The 22,500-nt window shown below is 48.2% G+C and overlaps 1 protein-coding gene across 1 annotated transcript in view; it reads right to left on the minus strand.

The window, feature by feature from the left end:
• Nucleotides 1–22,500, minus strand: part of LOC135515605 (ELKS/Rab6-interacting/CAST family member 1-like) — a 508,676-nt gene that overhangs the window by 100,544 nt on the left and 385,632 nt on the right. Inside the window, 1 exon segment of the mRNA XM_064939228.1 lies at nucleotides 10,173–10,274. Coding sequence (XP_064795300.1) covers nucleotides 10,173–10,274 — 102 coding nt within the window.

Genomic DNA, 22,500 nt, shown 5'->3' on the forward strand with positions numbered 1-22,500 from the left:
CAACAACCTAGAAGGGGCTGTAAACACCATAATGGACAGGAAGTACTCTTTCATCTGAGTGAAAATACTGCAGACTTCCTGAATACCTGTAGCTCCTCAAATGTACCACACATGTTCAGACTTTCTGCTGAGTTATACTATTCCAAGTAGTCAGAATACTACAGATGATGCAGATTATAGATCCAGATATACTGTATGTTTGACAGTGTTATTGAGGAGCCTGTGGGTCAGTGTTATTGAGGAGCCTGGCCTGGGGGTCAGTGTTATTGAGGAGCCTGGGGGTCAGTGTTATTGAGGAGCCTGGCCTGGGGGTCAGTGTTATTGAGGAGCCTGGGGGTCAGTGTTATTGAGGAGCCTGTGGGTCAGTGTTATTGAGGAGCCTGTGGGTCAGTGTTATTGAGGAGCCTGTGGGTCAGTGTTATTGAGGAGCCTGTGGGTCAGTGTTATTGAGGAGCCTGTGGGTCAGTGTTATTGAGGAGCCTGTGGGTCAGTGTTATTGAGGAGCCTGTGGGTCAGTGTTATTGAGGAGCCTGTGGGTCAGTGTTATTGAGGAGCCTGGCCTGGGGGTCAGTGTTATTGAAGAGCCTGTGGGTCAGTGTTATTGAGGAGCCTGGCCTGGGGGTCAGTGTTATTGAGGAGCCTGGGGGTCAGTGTTATTGAGGAGCCTGGGGGTCAGTGTTATTGAGGAGCCTGGGGGTCAGTGTTATTGAGGAGCCTGGGGGTCAGTGTTATTGAGGAGCCTGTGGGTCAGTGTTATTGAGGAGCCTGTGGGTCAGTGTTATTGAGGAGCCTGTGGGTCAGTGTTATTGAGGAGCCTGGGGGTCAGTGGTATTGAGGAGCCTGTGGGTCAGTGTTATTGAGGAGCCTGGGGGTCAGTGTTATTGAGGAGCCTGTGGGTCAGTGTTATTGAGGAGCCTGTGGGTCAGTGTTATTGAGGAGCCTGTGGGTCAGTGTTATTGAGGAGCCTGGGGGTCAGTGTTATTGAGGAGCCTGTGGGTCAGTGTTATTGAGGAGCCTGGCCTGGGGGTCAGTGTTATTGAGGAGCCTGGCCGGTGGGTCAGAAGGTAATGAGAGCTAGCGGGAGAAAGGAGCCACAGTTCTGGCTAAGTGATTCCCTTCACTGTGTACAGTTCAGGACCTGCACAATATCCCACTGTTCTAACACAATGCGCTATGGTGAATTACACGCATGTGTGTGTCTTCTGTATGCAACTGCTCAGGCGGTGTATGTGCATTACAGCCTGCAGGCTTTCTGCTACCAGCATCAGCAGGGGAGCGCTAAAGGCTAATTCATTAGCAGTACAGCAACAGTGTCAGGGCCTGTAGCCGTGTTTAGTGCCCTGCTAGCATAGTTAGCCTCTGTTGTGTGGGAAAGCCCATAGGGAACCGGTGCCAGTTGTAGCAACACGCTAACGCACTAGGCTAACGGCATTTAAAGAAAACATGTGCGGCTCATATGGAGGAGCATGTACAGTAGAGCTGTACATTCAATCTGCGTACACAAGGCCATCCATCAACATTGTCAGCCGAGAAGAGAACATGAGAACGCTGTTGTTGGAAGGAGAGAAGGAAGGAAGAGGAGGAGAAGGCCAGGTCGTTTGGGCTCGGAGTCCCCCCCCTCTCTCCTCTCTCTCTCTTTCCCTCTCCCTCTCCCTCTCTTTCCCTCTCCCTCTCTTTCCCTCTCCCTCTCTTTCCCTCTCCCTCTCCCTCTCTTTCCCTCTCCCTCTCTTTCCCTCTCCCTCTCTTTCCCTCTCCCTCTCTTTCCCTCTCCCTCTCCCTCTCTTTCCCTCTCCCTCTCCCTCTCTTTCCCTCTCCCTCTCTTTCCCTCTCCCTCTCCCTCTCCCTCTCTTTCCCTCTCCCTCTCTTTCCCTCTCCCTCTCTCTCTCTCTCTCTCTCTCTCTCTCTCTCAGAGCCTAACAGTAAGTGCTCTTGAAAGCCGAGCGGGATCGGACTGAGTATTATATTTCAGATGACAGTAATGTATTTGAATATGGCTAGCTAATCAGAGCCAAGCTTCCAGTAGTGTACATGGTGTGTGTGCAATGTTTCCATGACGCACTGGGAAAATTATTAAGATATCTAAGCAGATACAGAACTTAGGTGTGTGTGTGTGTGTACGTGCGTGTGTGCGTGTGTGTGTGTACCTGCGTGCGTGTGTGCGTGCGTGTGTGCGTGTGTGTGTGCCTGCATACTGTAACTCTCTGAACAGGTCCATAATGATCACTTTGATCCACTCTACTGTTTGTAAAAATGCTGACTTCAGGTCCAAACACAAAGCATATTCAACAAAGTAGCAGAAAAACCCAGACCACCAAATATCAGATAAAATAATGACGGGAGATCAACGATGAAGCAAACGCTCACTGACAGGGTTAAAGTGGACCAAAAAGGATGGATTCAATTACAGAACAAGGTTGGAGAATGAGGTGACAAGCAGCAAGAGATCCAACATCACGGAGCACAACACGAGGAGGAAGACATGATGTGAAAGAGGAAGGAAATGATGATTATGAAGAAAGCAGCTTTCTCCAGTAAAAAGACCATGGCTCACCCTTCTGTACAAAATGACGGAGAGAGAGAGAGAGAGGGCGGGGATGGGCTATGCCCAGATACCCTCCTCATCATCCTATTGGTTAGTTAGTCCAACGCAGCATGGAATAAGGAAGGTTATTGGTTAGATAAAAAAATGGAGGAAAAAGGTTAGGTACAGATTATTTTGGTAATATCATTACTTACTGTGAGGAAACAGAAAGCATTAAAACATTGCATGTCAGTCAAAAAACATTGCATTTTCGTATCAATAACATACTAGCACCGTTTTACAAGCAAATACTTTTATCAATGAAGACAGTAGGACCCAAGCGCAAAGCAGGAATATCTACGGATCTTTAATTTGACCACTCTTTTGTTGCTGAGAATTTTCCTGCACTGCAACCAATACATTAGCGCCATGATGTGATCTACTGTACAGAACTGTAGCAAGACCAGCCAGGACCAGACCTTTTCCTGCTACTGTGCAGTACTGTAGCAACTAGCTAGAAACACGACAACAACAGCTACAGTAGCAACTAGCTAGAAACACGACAACAACAGCTACAGTAGCAACTAGCCAGAAACACGACAACAACAGCTACAGTAGCAACTAGCTAGAAACACGACAACAACAGCTACAGTAGCAACTAGCTTGAAACACGACAACAACAGCTACAGTAGCAACTAGCTAGAAACACGACAACCACAGCTATAGTAGCAACTAGCTAGAAACACGACAACAACAGCTACAGTAGCAACTAGCTAGAAACACGACAACAACAGCTACAGTAGCAACTAGCTAGAAACACGACAACAACAGCTATAGTAGCAACTAGCTAGAAACACGACAACAACAGCAACTTGCTAGAAACACGACAACAACAGCTACAGTGGCAACTAGCTAGAAACATGACAACAACAGCTACAGTAGCAACTAGCTAGAAACACGACAACAACAGCTACAGTAGCAACTAGCTAGAAACACGACAACAACAGCTACAGTAGCAACTAGCTAGAAACACGACAACAACAGCTACAGTAGAAACTAGCTAGAAACACGACAACAACAGCTATAGTAGAAACTAGCTAGAAACACGACAACAATAGCTACAGTAGCAACTAGCTAGAAACACGACAACAACAGCTACAGTAGCAACTAGCTAGAAACACGACAACAACAGCTACAGTAGCAACTAGCTCGAAACACGACAACAACAGCTACAGTAACAACTAGCTAGAAACACGACAACAACAGCTATAGTAGCAACTAGCTAGAAACACGACAACAACAGCAACTTGCTAGAAACACGACAACAACAGCTACAGTGGCAACTAGCTAGAAACATGACAACAACAGCTACAGTAGCAACTAGCTAGAAACACGACAACAACAGCTACAGTGGCAACTAGCTAGAAACATGACAACAACAGCTACAGTAGCAACTAGCTACAAACAAGACAACAACAGCTACAGTAGCAACTAGTTAGAAACACGACAACAACAGCTACAGTAGCAACTAGCCAGAAACACGACAACAGCTACAGTAGCAACTAGCTAGAAACACGACAACAACAGCTACAGTAGCAACTAGCTTGAAACACGACAACAACAGCTACAGTAGCAACTAGCTAGAAACACGACAACCACAGCTATAGTAGCAACTAGCTAGAAACACGACAACAACAGCTACAGTAGCAACTAGCTAGAAATACGACAACAACAGCTACAGTAGCAACTAGCTAGAAACACGACAACAACAGCTACAGTAGCAACTAGCTAGAAACACGACAACAACAGCTATAGTAGTAACTAGCTAGAAACACGACAACAACAGCAACTTGCTAGAAACACGACAACAACAGCTACAGTGGCAACTAGCTAGAAACATGACAACAACAGCTACAGTAGCAACTAGCTAGAAACACGACAACAACAGCTACAGTAGCAACTAGCTAGAAACACGACAACAACAGCTACAGTAGCAACTAGCTACAAACAAGACAACAACAGCTACAGTAGCAACTAGTTAGAAACACGACAACAACAGCTACAGTAGCAACTAGCCAGAAACACGACAACAACAGCTACAGTAGCAACTAGCTAGAAACACGACAACAACAGCTACAGTAGCAACTAGCTTGAAACACGACAACAACAGCTACAGTAGCAACTAGCTAGAAACACGACAACCACAGCTATAGTAGCAACTAGCTAGAAACACGACAACAACAGCTACAGTAGCAACTAGCTAGAAATACGACAACAACAGCTACAGTAGCAACTAGCTAGAAACACGACAACAACAGCTACAGTAGCAACTAGCTAGAAACACGACAACAACAGCTATAGTAGTAACTAGCTAGAAACACGACAACAACAGCAACTTGCTAGAAACACGACAACAACAGCTACAGTGGCAACTAGCTAGAAACATGACAACAACAGCTACAGTAGCAACTAGCTAGAAACACGACAACAACAGCTACAGTAGCAACTAGCTAGAAACACGACAACAACAGCTACAGTAGAAACTAGCTAGAAACTCGACAACAATAGCTACAGTAGCAACTAGCTAGAAACATGACAACAACAGCTACAGTAGCAACTAGCTAGAAACACGACAACAACAGCTACAGTAGCAACTAGCTAGAAACACGACAACAACAGCTACAGTAACAACTAGCTAGAAACACGACAACAACAGCTACAGTAGCAACTAGCTAGAAACACGACAACAACAGCTATAGTAGCAACTAGCTAGAAACACGACAACAACAGCAACTTGCTAGAAACACGACAACAACAGCTACAGTGGCAACTAGCTAGAAACATGACAACAACAGCTACAGTAGCAACTAGCTAGAAACACGACAACAACAGCTACAGTAGCAACTAGCTAGAAACACGACAACAACAGCTACAGTAGCAGCTAGCTTGAAACACGACAACAACAGCTACAGTAGCAACTAGCTAGAGACACGACAACAACAGCTACAGTAGCAACTCGCTAGAAACATGACAACAACAGCTACAGTAGCAACTCGCTAGAAATACGACAACAACAGCTACAGTAGCAACTAGCTAGAAACAAAAACAGAGAAATAAATGAGGGAGGGAGTGAGAAGGAGAGAGACTAATGACGGCTGTAACTTTATTTAGACTTCATCAGAGAGGTGGATAAAGGGTGTTAGATGGAAACGAAATCCGACTAGGACTCCAGGATGAAGAACACACTCTCTCAGTCTGTCTGTGCAGTATCGTGTGGTTTTAGGCCTCCCTATGCTAACAGAATGAGTGAAGGGGAATGGAAGACTGGAAGAATGACATAGTGGAGAGATGTGATGCTTGTCGTTGTTTCTGTTTTGATTGGACTGTCCGTCTGTGAATAATGACAGGGAATTGTCCCCAGATCAGAGAGAGACGAGGCGACACTAAGTGTTTTCTTGGCAACTAGAGATGAGCGAATGGGATGGGGGTTTCTGTGATTAACGGAATGTGTGTGTGTGTGTGTGTGTGTGTGTGTGTGTGTGTGTGTCAGGTTGACGGCCACACACACATTTGTGTGTTTGTGTGTGTGTGTGTGTGTGTGTGTGTGTGTGTGTGTGTGTGTGTGTGTGTGTGTGTGTGTGTGTGTGTGTGTGAGAGTGTGTGTGTGAGTGTGTGTGTGTGTGTGTGTGTGTGTGTGTGTGTGTGTGTGTGTGTGTGTGTGTGTGTGTGTGTGTGTGTGTGTGTGTGTGAATATTTACCGAACAGACATTCTTTCTTACCGACTATATTTTCCAGCTTGACTTTGTGACAGAAAGCAGTCCCCATACACTGTCTCACACACATTATCTCACACTGTGTCACCCCCCCCCCTCCCCTCCCCTCTCTCACTCCCTCATCCCTCCTTCATCAACTCTAACTCTCTCCCTGTTCCATGTCGTCTTGTTCCGGGCCCTTCCGTGTCTGGAGCCTTTAGAGTGAGGTGTCAAACTGAATAACTCTCTGTTCTGGGGGCCTCTGGGGCCAGAGGGGGTATGGAAGGGACTCCTTGGTGGACAGGATTGCTCATACATACTGTACTGTATGTTTGGAGTACTGGTGAAGAAGTTAAGACACCATGTTAAAATGATGTAGAGGGGGAATTTGAGCAATAAACCAGGACTGGCTTATGTAGACTGACTGCTGGGGGAGATCTGTCTCTCCTCCTCCTTATGTAGACTGACTGATGGGGATATCTGTCTCTCCTCCTTATGTAGACTGACTGCTGGGGAGATCTGTCTCTCCTTCTCCTTATGTAGACTGACTGCTGGAGATATCTGTCTCTCCTTCTCCTTATGTAGACTGACTGCTGGGGAGATCTGTCTCTCCTCCTCCGTATGTAGACTGACTGCTGGAGATATCTGTCTCTCCTTCTCCTTATGTAGACTGACTGCTGGGGAGATCTGTCTCTCCTCCTCCTTATGTAGACTGACTGCTGGGGATATCTGTCTCTCCTTCTCCTTATGTAGACTGACTGCTGGGGGAGATCTGTCTCTCCTCCTCCGTATGTAGACTGACTGATGGGGATATCTGTCTCTCCTTCTCCTTATGTAGACTGACTGCTGGGGGAGATCTGTCTCTCCTCCTTATGTAGACTGACTGCTGGGGAGATCTGTCTCTCCTCCTTATGTAGACTGACTGCTGGGGGGGTCTGTCTCTCCTTCTCCTTATGTAGACTGACTGCTGGGGAGATCTGTCTCTCCTCCTTATGTAGACTGACTGCTGGGGGGGTCTGTCTCTCCTTCTCCTTATGTAGACTGACTGCTGGGGAGATCTGTCTCTCATTCTCCTTATGTAGACTGACTGCTGGGGGGGTCTGTCTCTCCTTCTCCTTATGTAGACTGACTGCTGGGGGAGATCTGTCTCTCCTCCTCCTTATGTAGACTGACTGCCGGGGGAGATCTGTCTCTCCTCCTCCTTATGTAGACTGACTGCTGGGGGGAGATCTGTCTCTCCTCCTCCTTATGTAGACTGACTGCTGGGGAGATCTGTCTCTCCTCCTCCTTATGTAGACTGACTGCTGGGGAGATCTGTTTCTCCTTCTCCTTATGTAGACTGACTGCTGGGAGATCTGTCTCTCCTCCTCCGTATGTAGACTGACTGCTGGGGAGATCTGTCTCTCCTCCTCCTTATGTAGACTGACTGCTGGGGAGATCTGTTTCTCCTTCTCCTTATGTAGACTGACTGCTGGGGAGATCTGTCTCTCATTCTCCTTATGTAGACTGACTGCTAGAGAGACCTGTGTCTCCTTCTCCTTATGTAGACTGACTGCTAGAGAGACCTGTGTCTCCTTCTCCTTATGTAGACTGACTGCTAGAGAGACCTGTGTCTCCTTCTCCTTATGTAGACTGACTGCCGGGGGAGATCTGTCTCTCCTCCTTATGTAGACTGACTGCTAGAGAGACCTGTGTCTCCTTCTCCTTATGTAGACTGACTGCTAGAGAGACCTGTGTCTCCTTCTCCTTATGTAGACTGACTGCTAGAGAGACCTGTGTCTCCTCCTCCTTATGTAGACTGACTGCTAGAGAAACCTGTGTCTCCTTCCCTCCATATCTCCTTCTCCTTATTTAGACTGACTACTACTGTCTCTCCTTCCCTCCATGTCTCTCCGTCTCCCCCTGGCCTGTCTGTTAAGCAGGACAATACAGTATGGTACAGTAACATTACACTGTGCTGTAAGGCTCATTGGAAGGCTATAGGTCCATCATGAAGGCTTCAGGCTATACATGATTGAGCATTGGGAAAACAATGGACGGACAAAGCCAATCAAATCCTGGGAAGTTGTACACTAAGCATGGAGAACTGGACTGGGATTGGGGCCTAATGTGGTGTGTGTGTGTGTGTATACACTCTTCTCATGTGTACTGTGTGTGTGTGTCTGCTATGCTGCCTGTGTGTCAGGGCCTTTGTACGCCTAAATGCGTTTTGGTGCCTAATATGAAATAATAGGAGAGCTTACAGCTGAGGGTGCTGTGGTTTATTGAATGTGAAAGATGTAATTTCCTGTTGTTTATGCTTGGCTGTAATGACTTTGCCTTGTAAACCAGGACAGAGCCTTTAGGGATACATTAAACATTACAGACTGAGAGGGAGGGAGGGAGGGAGTGGGGAGAGGGAGGGGGTGGATGAATGGATGGAGGGAGGGGGAGGGAGGGGGAGGGAGAGAGGGAGGTGGGGAGAGAGGAAGGGAGGGGGGAGGGAGGGAGGGGAAGAGGGAGGGAGAGAGAGAGGGGGGAGAGGGAGGGAGGGGGAGAGGGAAAGAGAGAAAGGTGTAAAGGAGGACATAAAACAGAGGATGAGTGAAAGAAAAAAGTGGACTCAGTAGATGACTCAGTATGGGGAGATCAAATGACAGGACTAGTAGATGACTCAGTATCGGAGATCAGATGACAGGAGTAGTAGATGACTCAGTATGGGGAGATCAGATGACAGGACTAGTAGATGACTCAGTATGGGGAGATCAGATGACAGGACTAGTAGAGGACTCAGTATGGGGAGATCAGATGACAGGACTAGTAGAGGACTCAGTATGGGGAGATCAGATGACAGGACTAGTAGAGGACTCAGTATGGGGAGATCAGATGACAGGACTAGTAGAGGACTCAGTATGGGGAGATCAGATGACAGGACTAGTAGATGACTCAGTATGGGGAGATCAGATGACAGGACTAGTAGATGACTCAGTATGGGGAGATCAGATGACAGGACTAGTAGAGGACTCAGTATGGGGAGATCAGATGACAGGACTAGTAGATGACTCAGTATGGGGAGATCAAATGACAGGACTAGTAGATGACTCAGTATGGGGAGATCAGATGACAGGACTAGTAGATGACTCAGTATGGGGAGATCAGATGACAGGACTAGTAGAGGACTCAGTATGGGGAGATCAAATGACAGGACTAGTAGATGACTCAGTATGGGGAGATCAGATGACAGGACTAGTAGATGACTCAGTATGGGGAGATCAAATGACAGGACTAGTAGATGACTCAGTATGGGGAGATCAAATGACAGGACTAGTAGAGGACTCAGTATGGGGAGATCAGATGACAGGACTAGTAGATGACTCAGTATGGGGAGATCAGATGACAGGACTAGTAGAGGACTCAGTATGGGGAGATCAGATGACAGGAGTAGTAGAGGACTCAGTATGGGGAGATCAGATGACAGGACTAGTAGATGACTCAGTATGGGAAGGATGGATCATTCTGTGGGCCAAATGGCACCATAAGCCAAATATACAGTGCACTACATTTGACCAGACTCTGGTCAAAGCTGGTGCACTATAATGACTTAATGTAGCACACTGGACTACAATGACTTACTGTAACAGTACTATACAGTATAAAGTCACATTCTACTCTACCAGTCTCACAGGTTTGTCGTTTCACTTGGAACAGCGTCCAGAAACCAGACTTTATAAACCAACCCTCTGTTGACCAGCTGGAGGGATTGTGTGAAAGGGTGAATTCCGAATGCAGGATCTGAACTGGCATCGCTACAAGCCGTCTTCCTCAACAGGAAACAAATATTCCAGGGACCAATAGGCCTTTTCTCCTTAGCAGACTGCATATATTAACATTTCATTTACATACATTGCATGTGTTCTTACCTGGTCTGGGGAGGGTTTGTGATTGGTCTGCTCAGAACGTGAGGAGGCCTTCAGATGCTCAGCCTCGTAGTTGTCGGCCATCAGCTTCATACGGTTCTGGGTCTGGTAGAGAGACAACAGAGGAGTAATAACATTCTCATCAACATACAGTAGATTGATACGGTTCTGGGTCTGGTAGAGAGACAACAGAGTGGTAATAACATTCTCATCAACATACAGTAGATTGATACGGTTCTGGGTCTGGTAGAGAGACAACAGAGTGGTAATAACATTCTCATCAACATACAGTAGATTGATACGGTTCTGGGTCTGGTAGAGAGACAACAGAGTAGTAATAACATTCTCATCAACATACAGTAAATTGATACGGTTCTGGGTCTGGTAGAGAGACAACAGAGTGGTAATAACATTCTCATCAACATACAGTAGATTGATACGGTTCTGGGTCTGGTAGAGAGACAACAGAGTAGTAATAACATTCTCATCAACATACAGTAGATTGATACGGTTCTGGGTCTGGTAGAGAGACAACAGAGTAGTAATAACATTCTCATCAACATACAGTAGATTGATACGGTTCTGGGTCTGGTAGAGAGACAACAGAGTAGTAATAACATTCTCATCAACATACAGTAGATTGATACGGTTCTGGGTCTGGTAGAGAGACAACAGAGTAGTAATAACATTCTCATCAACATCCAGTAGATTCTAATGTTTACATAATAACCACAGCTCCATATGAAGTCTGGTAGAGAGACATAGAAGAAAAGTTTAATATGATTATACAGGTATTATACACCCTTCTTCAGCAATACCCTTCATCAATCCCCCCTTCATCACTACCCTATTCATCAATATCCTTCATCAATAACCTCTTCATCAATACCCCCTTCATCAATACCCTTCATCAATACCATCTTCATCAATACCCCCCTCATCAATAATCCCTTCATCAATACCCTTCATCTATACGCCATTCATCAATATCCCTTCATCAATACCCCCTTCATCAATACCCTATTCATCAATACCCTATTCATCAATACCCCATTCATCACTACCCTTCATCAATGCCCCCTTCATCAATACCCTATTCATTAATACCCCCTTCATCAATAAGAATTTGTTCTTAACTGACTTGCCTGGTTAAATAAAGGTAAAATAAATAAATAAATATATTTTTTAAATACCCCCTTCATCCATACCCTTCATCAATACCCTTCATCAATACCCTTCATCAATACCCCCTTCATCACTCCCCCTTCATCACTCCCCCTTCATCAATACCCTTCATCAATACCCTTCATCAATACCCTTCATCAATACCCCCTTCATCAATACTCTTCATCAATATCCTTCATCAATACCCCTTCATCAATACCCCCTTCATCAATACCCCCTTCATCAATACCCTTCATCAATACCCTTCATCAATACCCTTCATCAATACCCTTCATCAATACCCTTCATCAAAACCCTTCATCCATACCCTTCATCCATACCCTTCATCCATACCCTTCATCAATACCCCTTGACCAATACCCCCTTCATCAATACCCTTCATCAATACCCTTCATCCATACCCCCTTGACCAATACCCCCTTCATCAATACCCCCTTCATCAATACCCTTCATCAATACCCTTCATCAATACCCTTCATCAATACCCCCTTCATCTATAAACCCTTCATCAGTACCCCCTTCATCTATACACCCTTCATCAGTACCCCCTTCATCAATACACTCTTCATTAATACCCTCTTCATCAATACCCCCTTCATCAATATCCTCTTCATCAATACCCTCTTCATCAATACCCTTCATCAATACCCTTCATCAATACCCTTCATCAATCCCCCTTCATCAATACCCTCTTCATCAATACCCTTCATCAATACCCCCTTCATCAATACCCCCTTCATCAATACCCCCTTCATCAATACCCCCTTCATCAATACCCTTCATCAATACCCCCTTCATCAATACCCTTCATCAATACCCCCTTCATCTATAAACCCTTCATCAATACCCCATTCATCAGTACCCCCTTCATCAATACACTCTTCATTAATACCCTCTTCATCAATACCCCCTTCATCAATATCCTCTTCATCAATACCCTCTTCATCAATACCCTTCATCAATACCCCATTCATCAATATCCTTCATCAATACCCCCTTCATCAATACCCTTCATCAATACCCCCTTCATCAATACACCCTTCATCAATACCCTCTTCATCAATACCCCCTTCATCAATACACCCTTCATCAATACCCCATTCATCAATACCCCATTCATCAATACCCTTCATCAATACCCCATTCATCAATATCCTTCATCAATACCCCCTTCATCAATACCCTTCATCAATACCCTCTTCATCAATACCCTTCATCAATACCCCATTCATCAATATCCTTCATCAATACCCCCTTCATCAATACCCCCTACATCAATACCCCATTCATCAATACCCTTCATCAATACCCCCTTCATCACTCCCCTCTTCATCAATACCCTTCATCAATACCCTTCATCAATACCCCCTTCATCAATACCCCCTTCATCAATACCCCCTTCATCAATACCCCCTTCATCAATACCCTATTCATCAATATCCTTCATCAATACCCCCTTCATCAATACCCTTCATCAATACCCTCTTCATCAATACCCTTCATCAATACCCCCTTCATCAATACCCCCTTCATCAATACCCTCTTCATCAATACCCTTCATCAATACCCCATTCATCAATATCCTTCATCAATACCCCCTTCATCAATACCCTTCACCAATACCCTTCATCAATACCCCCTTCATCAATACCCTTCATCAATACCCCTTCATCAATACCCTTCATCAATACCCCATTCATCAATACCCCCTTCATCAATACCCTTCATCAATACCCCATTCATCAATACCCCCTTCAGCAATACCCTTCATCACTCCCCCTTCATCAATACCCTTCATCAATACCCCCTTCATCAATACCCTTCATCAATACCCCATTCATCAATACCCCCTTCATCAATACCCTCTTCATCAATACCCCCTACATCAATACCCTTCATCACTCCCCCCTTCATCAATACCCTTCATCAATACCCCCTTCATCAATACCCCATTCATCAATATCCTTCATCAATACCTTTTTCATAGTGCTCACTAACATGTACAGGCTGTATAGACCTTATAACCCAGCAGTTTAAGAACAGAGAATGTGCTACTGTACTGCACACACATCTCTAACCAGAATCTCTGCACAGAGCTCGTTGCCTCTCCCAAAGCCGACTCCACGAGCAGAAGGAGTTATCACATCCCTATCAGACTGTTGCAGGGCAAATACTCCTGTATGAATTCCATTACGGACGTTAGAAGAACGAGAAGAGTTGGATTTTCTTTCAGAGCGGTAGAATATAACTTTGAGCCCCGCAGCGAGAGTTCCACTACGGCATATTCACACTATCTTCAGCTGGAACTGATCTGAGAGCTCAGTCGGTAGAGCATGGCGCTTGCAACGCCAAGCGTCGTGGGTTCGATTCCCGCTGGGGCCACCCATATGTAAAAGTAGTGGCCCCAGCCGACTTGTAAGTCGCTTTGGACAAAAGCGTCTGCTAAATGGGATATATTATTATTATATAGAAAACACCCTCAAAGAGATCTTTAAAGGAGAGGAGAAGAGGAGGGTGTGAAAAACTAATAACAGAGAGAAGGAGGAAGCCATGGAGGGGGAGGTAAGGAGAGACGGAGAGAGAGATAGAGAGAGAGACGGAGAGAGAGAGAGAGAGAGAGAGAGAGAGAGAGAGAGAGAGAGAGAGAAACCCACATATGGAGTAACACTGAGGAGTAAGGAAAGGAACATATCCTAAGGTGGATTGACACACACACACACACACACACACACACACACACACACACACACACACACACACACACACACACACACACACACACACACACACACACACACACACACACACACACACACACACACACACACACACACACACACACACACAGTAACCCCAAACACACATACAGTAGCCCTAAACACACACACACACAGTAACCCTAAACACACACACACACACACACACACACACACAGTAACCCTAAACACACACACACACACACACACACACACACACACACACACACACACACACACACACACACACACACACACACACACACACACACACACACACACACACACACACACACACACACACACACACAGTAACCCTAAATACACACACACACAGTAACCCCCCCCAACATGCTGTTTTTATTGAGTGGTTGTGTTTATATATTGTGAAGTCCAGTCCCAGGGTCATCAGCAGTGATGCAGTCGCTCTGTCTCATCCAGTGAGGTGGTAGATGACCACATGAGAACAGAGAACATGGATATGGGGGGAATCATCTACATGACCAATCAGCCTGCCAGTCTCCTCAGCAGGACATGGTAGATGCACACAGAACATACGACGTATAAAATGCTTTAAATCAGAGAGGGAAGTGAAGTGGAGTGGAACCGTGGCACGCCCAAACCCTCGCCCTTCCCTTCCGGCAGCACGTCCCCCTCTCTGTCTCCGTCTCTGACCCAATGCAAAATGTGATGGTTGATCTCCTTCTGTTTGGTTTTCTCACTCTACCCAACCCCTCCCTCCATCTCTCCATTCCCCTCCCTCCATCTCTCCATTCCCCTCCCTCCATCCCCCTCCCTCCATCCCTCCATCCCCCTCCCTCCATCTCTCCATTCCCTCCCTCCATCCCCCTCCCTCCATCTCTCCATCCCCCTCCCTCCATCCCCCTCCCTCCATCTCTCCATCCCCCTCCCTCCATCCCCCTCCCTCCATCTCTCCATTCCCCTCCCTCCATCCCTTCATCCCCCTCCCTCCATCCCTCCATCCCCCTCCCTCCATCCCTCCATCCCCCTCCCTCCATCTCTCCATTCCCCTCCCTCCACCCCCTCCCTCCATCTCTCCATTCCCCTCCCTCCATCCCTCCATCCCCCTCCCTCCATCCCTCCATTCCCCTCCCTCCATCTCTCCATCCCCCTCCCTCCATCCCTCCATCCCCCTCCCTCCCTCCCTCCATCCCCCTCCCTCCATCCCTCCATCCCCCTCCCTCCATCCCTCCATCCCCCTCCCTCCCTCCCTCCATTCCCTTCCTTCCATCTCTCCATCCCCCATCTCTCCATCCCCCTTCCTCCATCTCTCCATCCCCCTCCCTCCATCTCTCCATCCCCCTCCCTCCATCCCTCCATCCCCCTCCCTCCATCCCCCTCCCTCCCTCCCTCCATTCCCTTCCTTCCATCTCTCCATCCCCCATCTCTCCATTCCCCTCCCTCCATCTCTCCATCCCCCTCCCTCCATCTCTCCATTCCCCTCCCTCCCTCCCTCCATCCCCCTCCCTCCATCCCTCCATCCCCCTCCCTCCATCCCTCCATCCCCCTCCCTCCCTCCCTCCATTCCCTTCCTTCCATCTCTCCATCCTCCATCCCTCCATTCCCCTCCCTCCATCTCTCCATCCCCCTCCCTCCATCTCTCCATTCCCCTCCCCCATCTCTCCATTCCCCTCCCTCCATCTCTCCATCCCCCTCCCTCCATCTCTCCATTCCCCTCCCTCCATCTCTCCATCTCTCCATCCCCCTCCCTCCATCCCTCCATCCCCCTCCCTCCATCTCTCCATCCCCCTCCCTCCATCCCTCCATCCCCCTCCCTCCATCCCCCTCCCTCCATCTGTATATATCTGTATATATCAATGATGTTGCTCTTGCTGCGGGCGATTCCCTGATCCACCTCGCACTACGCAGACGACACCATTCTATATACTTCCGGCCCGTCCTTGGACACTGTGCTATCTAACCTCCAAACGAGCTTCAATGCCATACAACACTCCTTCCGTGGCCTCCAACTGCTCTTAAACGCTAGTAAAACCAAATGCATGCTTTTTGTGTAACTCTGTGTTGTCTGTTCACACTGCTATGCTTTATCTTGGCCAGGTCGCAGTTGCAAATGAGAACTTGTTCTCAACTAGCCTACCTGGTTAAATAAAGGTGAAATAAAAAATAAATTAAAAAAATCTCTCCATCCCCCTCCCTCCATCCCTCCATTCCCTCCCTCCATCTCTCCATTCCCTCCCTCCATCTCTCCATTCCCTCCCTCCATCTCTCCATTCCCTCCCTCCATTCCCTTCCTTCCATCTCTCCATCCCCCTCCCTCCATCTCTCCATTCCCTCCCTCCATTCCCTTCCTTCCATCTCTCCATCCCCCTCCCTCCATCTCTCCATTCCCTCCCTCCATTCCCTCCATCTCTCCATCCCCCTCCCTCCATCCCTCCATCACCCTCCCTCCATCTCTCCATTCCCCTCCCTCCATCTCTCCATTCCCCTCCCTCCAATTCTCTCCATTCCCTCCCTCCATTCCCTTCCTTCCAACTCTCCATCCCCCTCCCTCCATCTCTCCATTCCCTCCCTCCATTCCCTTCCCTCCATCTCTCCATCCCCCTCCCTCCATCTCTCCATTCCCCTCCCTCCATCTCTCAACGTTATAATTCCATAATTAAATATAATATAACAAATGAATGGGACCGGCCCCATGGCTGGATTCTACCAGATGACCATTGAAAAGGTGACCAGCGGGCGAGAAAGTTACAAAGTGGATGTAGATCATGTGATTAAATATTACCCACAAGACACCAGTCTCAACGTCAACAGTGAAGAGGCGACTCCGGGATGCTGGCCTTCTAGGCAGAGTTCCTCTGTCCAGTGTCTATTCTTTTGCCCATCTTAATCTTTTATTTTTATTGGCCAGTCTGAGATATGGCTTTTTCTTTGCAACTCTACCTAGAAGGCCAGCATCCCGGAGTCGGGACGTTGTTGACGTTGAGCCTGGTGTTTTTCGAGTACTATTTAATGAAGTGAGGGGTCTGTTTCTCAAACTAGACAATCTAATGTCCTCTTGCTCAGTTGTGCACCGGGGCCTCCCACTCCTCTTTCTATTCTGGTTAGAGCCAGTTTGCTCTGTTCTGTGAAGGGAGTAGTACACAGCATTGTACGAGAACTTCAGTTTCTTGGCAATTTCTCGAATGGAAAAGCCTTAATTTCTCAGAACAAGAATAGACTGACGAGTTTCAGAAGAAAGTTATTTGTTTCAGGCCATTTTAAGCCTGTAATCGAACCCACAAATGCTGATGCTCCAGATACTCAACTAGTCTAAAGAAGGCCCGTTTGATTGCTTCTTTAATCAGAATAACAGTTGTCAGCTGTGCTAACATAATTGCAAAAGGTTTTTGGAATGATCAATTAGCCTTTTAAAATTATAAACTTTTTAAAACACAACATGCCATTGGAACACAGGAGTGATGGTTGCTGATAGTGGGCATCTAAACGCCTATGTAGATATTCCAATACAAATCTGCTGTTTCCAGCTACAATAGTCATTTACAACATGAACAATGTCTACACTGTATTTCTGATCAATGTGATGTTATTTTAATGGACAAAATTTTAGATTTTCTTAAAAATAAAAAATAAAATTGAATGGTAGTGTACGTGTGTGTGAGTGTGTGTGTGTGTATGAGTGAGTGGAGGGGGGGGGCAAGTCCAGTGTTCCTGTAGAGGCCAATTAGATGAGAGGGAGTTTTGGACGTCAGCCACGCGCCTTCACACACACACACACACACACACACACACACACACACACACACACACACACACACACACACACACACACACACACACACACACACACACACTCTGCCATGCGCCTTTTGTTCACTAAACACTGGCCCTTTGGTTCTCCTCGATGGTGCGCATGTTTGTGTGTGTGTGTGTGTGTGTGTGTGTGTGTGTGTGTGTGTGTGTGTGTGTGTGTGTGTGCCTGATACTCGACGAGAGTAGGGTTGCAGCTGGTTGCTCGGCACACACACAAACACACACACTGGGTACGGTGGGGTGGCAGGCTAAGCTATGAGAGGACTAATGAGGGGAAGTAGTTTCCCTGGGGATACTGGAGACTGGGAAGAGACACACACACTCACGCACTCAAGACATACTACCTACACTAACAGCACAGAAATATTGCCTGAGTGTGTTGCCATTGTTTGAATGCGTTGCCATTGCAGAGTATTCAAGAGAGTGGGAGAGAGAGAGAGAGGCAGAGAGAGAAAGAGAGAGAGAGAGAGAGAGAGAGAGAGAGGGAGGAGAGCGATGGAGATGGAGGGAGAGAGAGAGAGAGAGAGAGAGAGAGAGAAAGGGAGAGAGAGAGAGAAAGGGAGAGAGAGGGAGAGCAACTGGCTTAACAAGCCACTTAGGGAAAGGTCAATAGAAAGCCTTAGCCAAACATCCTCCCTCCCTCCCTCCCTCCCTCCCTCCCTCCCTCCCTCCCTCCCTCCCTCCCTCCCTCCCTCCCTCCCTCCCTCCCTCCTTCTCAGGCACCATATTCCCACTCCTGGCTCTCTAAAATAGACCAGCTACAGAACAGTAGCCACAGAGTGTGAGGTGAGCAGATGCCTGTCAAATAAACTCATGCTATAGAGAGACACCATTTTGTCTCAAAATTAGTCCCACTCCACTTAAGGAAACTGCCGCCCGCAGATGCTATAGAGATGCTATATGGAGCCGCCATTATGGTTCAAACTCATTCAGTCTCCGTTTTGCCCCGTCACGCCCTACAATTATCCTACCTTCCCTTCCCCTATCCCTGACAGAGCACTAGGCTGGGCTCTCTGACAATGTGTTCCACATGCTCCGGTGGTTACGGTTGAGGATTTGGGAAAGTTCCCTGGAAGTCAGGCTTAAGCTGTTAGACTTGTAGTACCTAAATCCCTTACAGCCACGGAGCAGTCATACACAGAGAGAGAGGGGAGGGGAGGGGGGAGAACAGGGGAGGGATAGAAGCACCGATCCACAGCCCCGGAGCAGTCATACACAGAGAGATTGATGGGGGGAGATAGGGAGGGAGGGAGGGAGATGGGGAGGGAGGGAGGGAGATGGGGAGGGAGGGAGATGGGGAGGGAGGGAGATGGGGCTCAACTGCTGGAGGAACTGTGAGGAGGAGGGAGGGAGGGAGGGAGGGAGGGGAGGGAGGGAGGGAGGGAGGGAGGGAGGGAGGGAGGGAGGGAGGGAGGGAGGGAGGGAGGGGGGGAACAACACTGGGGGAGAGAGAAATGGAGAAAGGAGGGAGAGAAAGAGTGTGAGGGAAGGTGTAAAGGAGGGAAAGGGAGAGGAAGAGAGAGGGAGGGAGGGATGTAGAATATCCTCTACAGGTGCAGAGTGCCACCAGGCCCTGTAATTGTGTGGCTAAAAGGCAAGCTGTTTTTTTGGACTGTTTATTTTAAGTGTGTGTGTTTTCAGAAGGAGGAAATGAAGGACATGTGCATGACGGGGGAGGCTGTCTTCAACCTGTGTGTACTGGAGACGCAAACACACACACTCACACTGGCTGACTAGCCCACAGAGTTCCACTGGCTGACTAGCCCACAGAGTTCCACTGACTGACTAGCCCACAGAGTTCCACTGACTGATTAGCCCACAGAGTTCCACTGGCTGACTAGCCCACAGAGTTCCACAGACTGATTAGCCCACAGAGTTCCACTGGCTGACTAGCCCACAGAGTTCCACTGGCTGACTAGCCCACAGAGTTCCACAGACTGATTAGCCCACAGAGTTCCACTGGCTGACGAGCCCACAGAGTTCCACAGACTGATTAGCCCACAGAGTTCCACTGGCTGACTAGCCCACAGAGTTCCACTGACTGATTAGCCCACAGAGTTCCACTGACTGATTAGCCCACAGAGTTCCACTGACTGATTAGCCCACAGAGTTCCACAGACTGATTAGCCCACAGAGTTCCACTGGCTGACGAGCCCACAGAGTTCCACTGACAGACTTGCCCACAGAGTTCCACTGACTGACTTGCCCACAGAGTTCCACTGACTGATTAGCCCACAGAGTTCCACTGGCTGATTAGCCCACAGAGTTCCACTGACTGACTTGCCCACAGAGTTCCACTGACAGACTTGCCCACAGAGTTCCACTGACTGACTTGCCCACAGAGTTCCACTGGCTGATTAGCCTACAGAGTTCCACTGGCTGATTAGCCCACAGAGTTCCACTGACTGACTTGCCCACAGAGTTCCACTGACAGACTTGCCCACAGAGTTCCACTGACTGACTTGCCCACAGAGTTCCACTGGCTGATTAGCCCACAGAGTTCCACTGACAGACTTGCCCACAGAGTTCCACTGACTGACTTGCCCACAGAATTCCACTGGCTGATTAGCCCACAGAGTTCCACTGGCTGATTAGCCCACAGAGTTCCACTGACTGATTAGCCCACAGAGTTCCACTGACTGACTAGCCCACAGAGTTCCACTGACTGACTAGCCCACAGAGTTCCACAGACTGATTAGCCCACAGAGTTCCACTGACTGATTAGCCCACAGAGTTCCACTGACTGACTAGCCCACAGAGTTCCACTGACTGACTAGCCCACAGAGTTCCACTGGCTGATTAGCCCACAGAGTTCCACTGACTGACTAGCCCACAGAGTTCCACTGGCTGATTAGCCCACAGAGTTCCACTGACTGACTAGCCCACAGAGTTCCACTGGCTGATTAGCCCACAGAGTTCCACTGGCTGATTAGCCCACAGAGTTCCACTGGCTGATTAGCCCACAGAGTTCCACTGACTGACTAGCCCACAGAGTTCCACTGACTGACTTGCCCACAGAGTTCCACTGACTGACTTGCCCACAGAGTTCCACTGACTGACTTGCCCACAGAGTTCCACTGGCTGATTAGCCCACAGAGTTCCACTGACAGACTTGCCCACAGAGTTCCACTGACTGACTTGCCCACAGAATTCCACTGGCTGATTAGCCCACAGAGTTCCACTGGCTGATTAGCCCACAGAGTTCCACTGACTGATTAGCCCACAGAGTTCCACTGACTGACTAGCCCACAGAGTTCCACTGACTGACTAGCCCACAGAGTTCCACAGACTGATTAGCCCACAGAGTTCCACTGACTGATTAGCCCACAGAGTTCCACTGACTGACTAGCCCACAGAGTTCCACTGACTGACTAGCCCACAGAGTTCCACTGGCTGATTAGCCCACAGAGTTCCACTGACTGACTAGCCCACAGAGTTCCACTGGCTGATTAGCCCACAGAGTTCCACTGACTGACTAGCCCACAGAGTTCCACTGACTGACTTGCCCACAGAGTTCCACTGGCTGATTAGCCCACAGAGTTCCACTGGCTGATTAGCCCACAGAGTTCCACTGACTGACTAGCCCACAGAGTTCCACTGACTGACTTGCCCACAGAGTTCCACTGACTGACTTGCCCACAGAGTTCCACTGGCTGATTAGCCCACAGAGTTCCACTGGCTGATTAGCCCACAGAGTTCCACTGACTGACTTGCCCACAGAGTTCCACTGACTGATTAGCCCACAGAGTTCCACTGACTGACTAGCCCACAGAGTTCCACTGGCTGATTAGCCCACAGAGTTCCACTGACTGACTAGCCCACAGAGTTCCACTGGCTGATTAGCCCACAGAGTTCCACTGACTGACTAGCCCACAGAGTTCCACTGACTGACTTGCCCACAGAGTTCCACTGACTGACTTGCCCACAGAGTTCCACTGGCTGATTAGCCCACAGAGTTCCACTGGCTGATTAGCCCACAGAGTTCCACTGACTGACTAGCCCACAGAGTTCCACTGACTGACTAGCCCACAGAGTTCCACTGGCTGATTAGCCCACAGAGTTCCACTGACTGATTAGCCCACAGAGTTCCACTGACTGACTAGCCCACAGAGTTCCACTGGCTGATTAGCCCACAGAGTTCCACTGACTGATTAGCCCACAGAGTTCCACTGACTGTCTAGCCCACAGAGTTCCACTGACTGACTATACGGAGAGAGGGGTGTATGGGGAGAGAGAGTGGTGTATAGGGAGACAGAAGGGTATATAGTGAGAGAGGGGTGTATGGGGAGAGTGAGGGGTGTATGCGGCGAATGAGGGGTGTATAGTGAGAGAGAGGGGTGTATAGGTAGAGAGAGGGTTGTATGGTGAGGGAGGAGGGTGTATGGGGGGAGAGAGGAGGGTGTATGGGAGAGAGAGGGGTGTATAGAGAGAGAGAGGGGTGTATAGAGAGAGAGAGGGGTATATGGGGAGAGAGAGGGGTATATGGGGAGAGAGAGGGGTGTATGGGGAGAGAGAGGGGTGTATGGGGAGAGAGAGGGGTGTATGGGGAGAGAGAGGGGTGTATGGGGAGAGAGAGGGGTGTATGGGGAGAGAGAGGG

The sequence above is a fragment of the Oncorhynchus masou genome, chromosome 27, assembly GCF_036934945.1.
Source record: "Oncorhynchus masou masou isolate Uvic2021 chromosome 27, UVic_Omas_1.1, whole genome shotgun sequence".
NCBI lineage: Eukaryota > Metazoa > Chordata > Actinopteri > Salmoniformes > Salmonidae > Oncorhynchus > Oncorhynchus masou.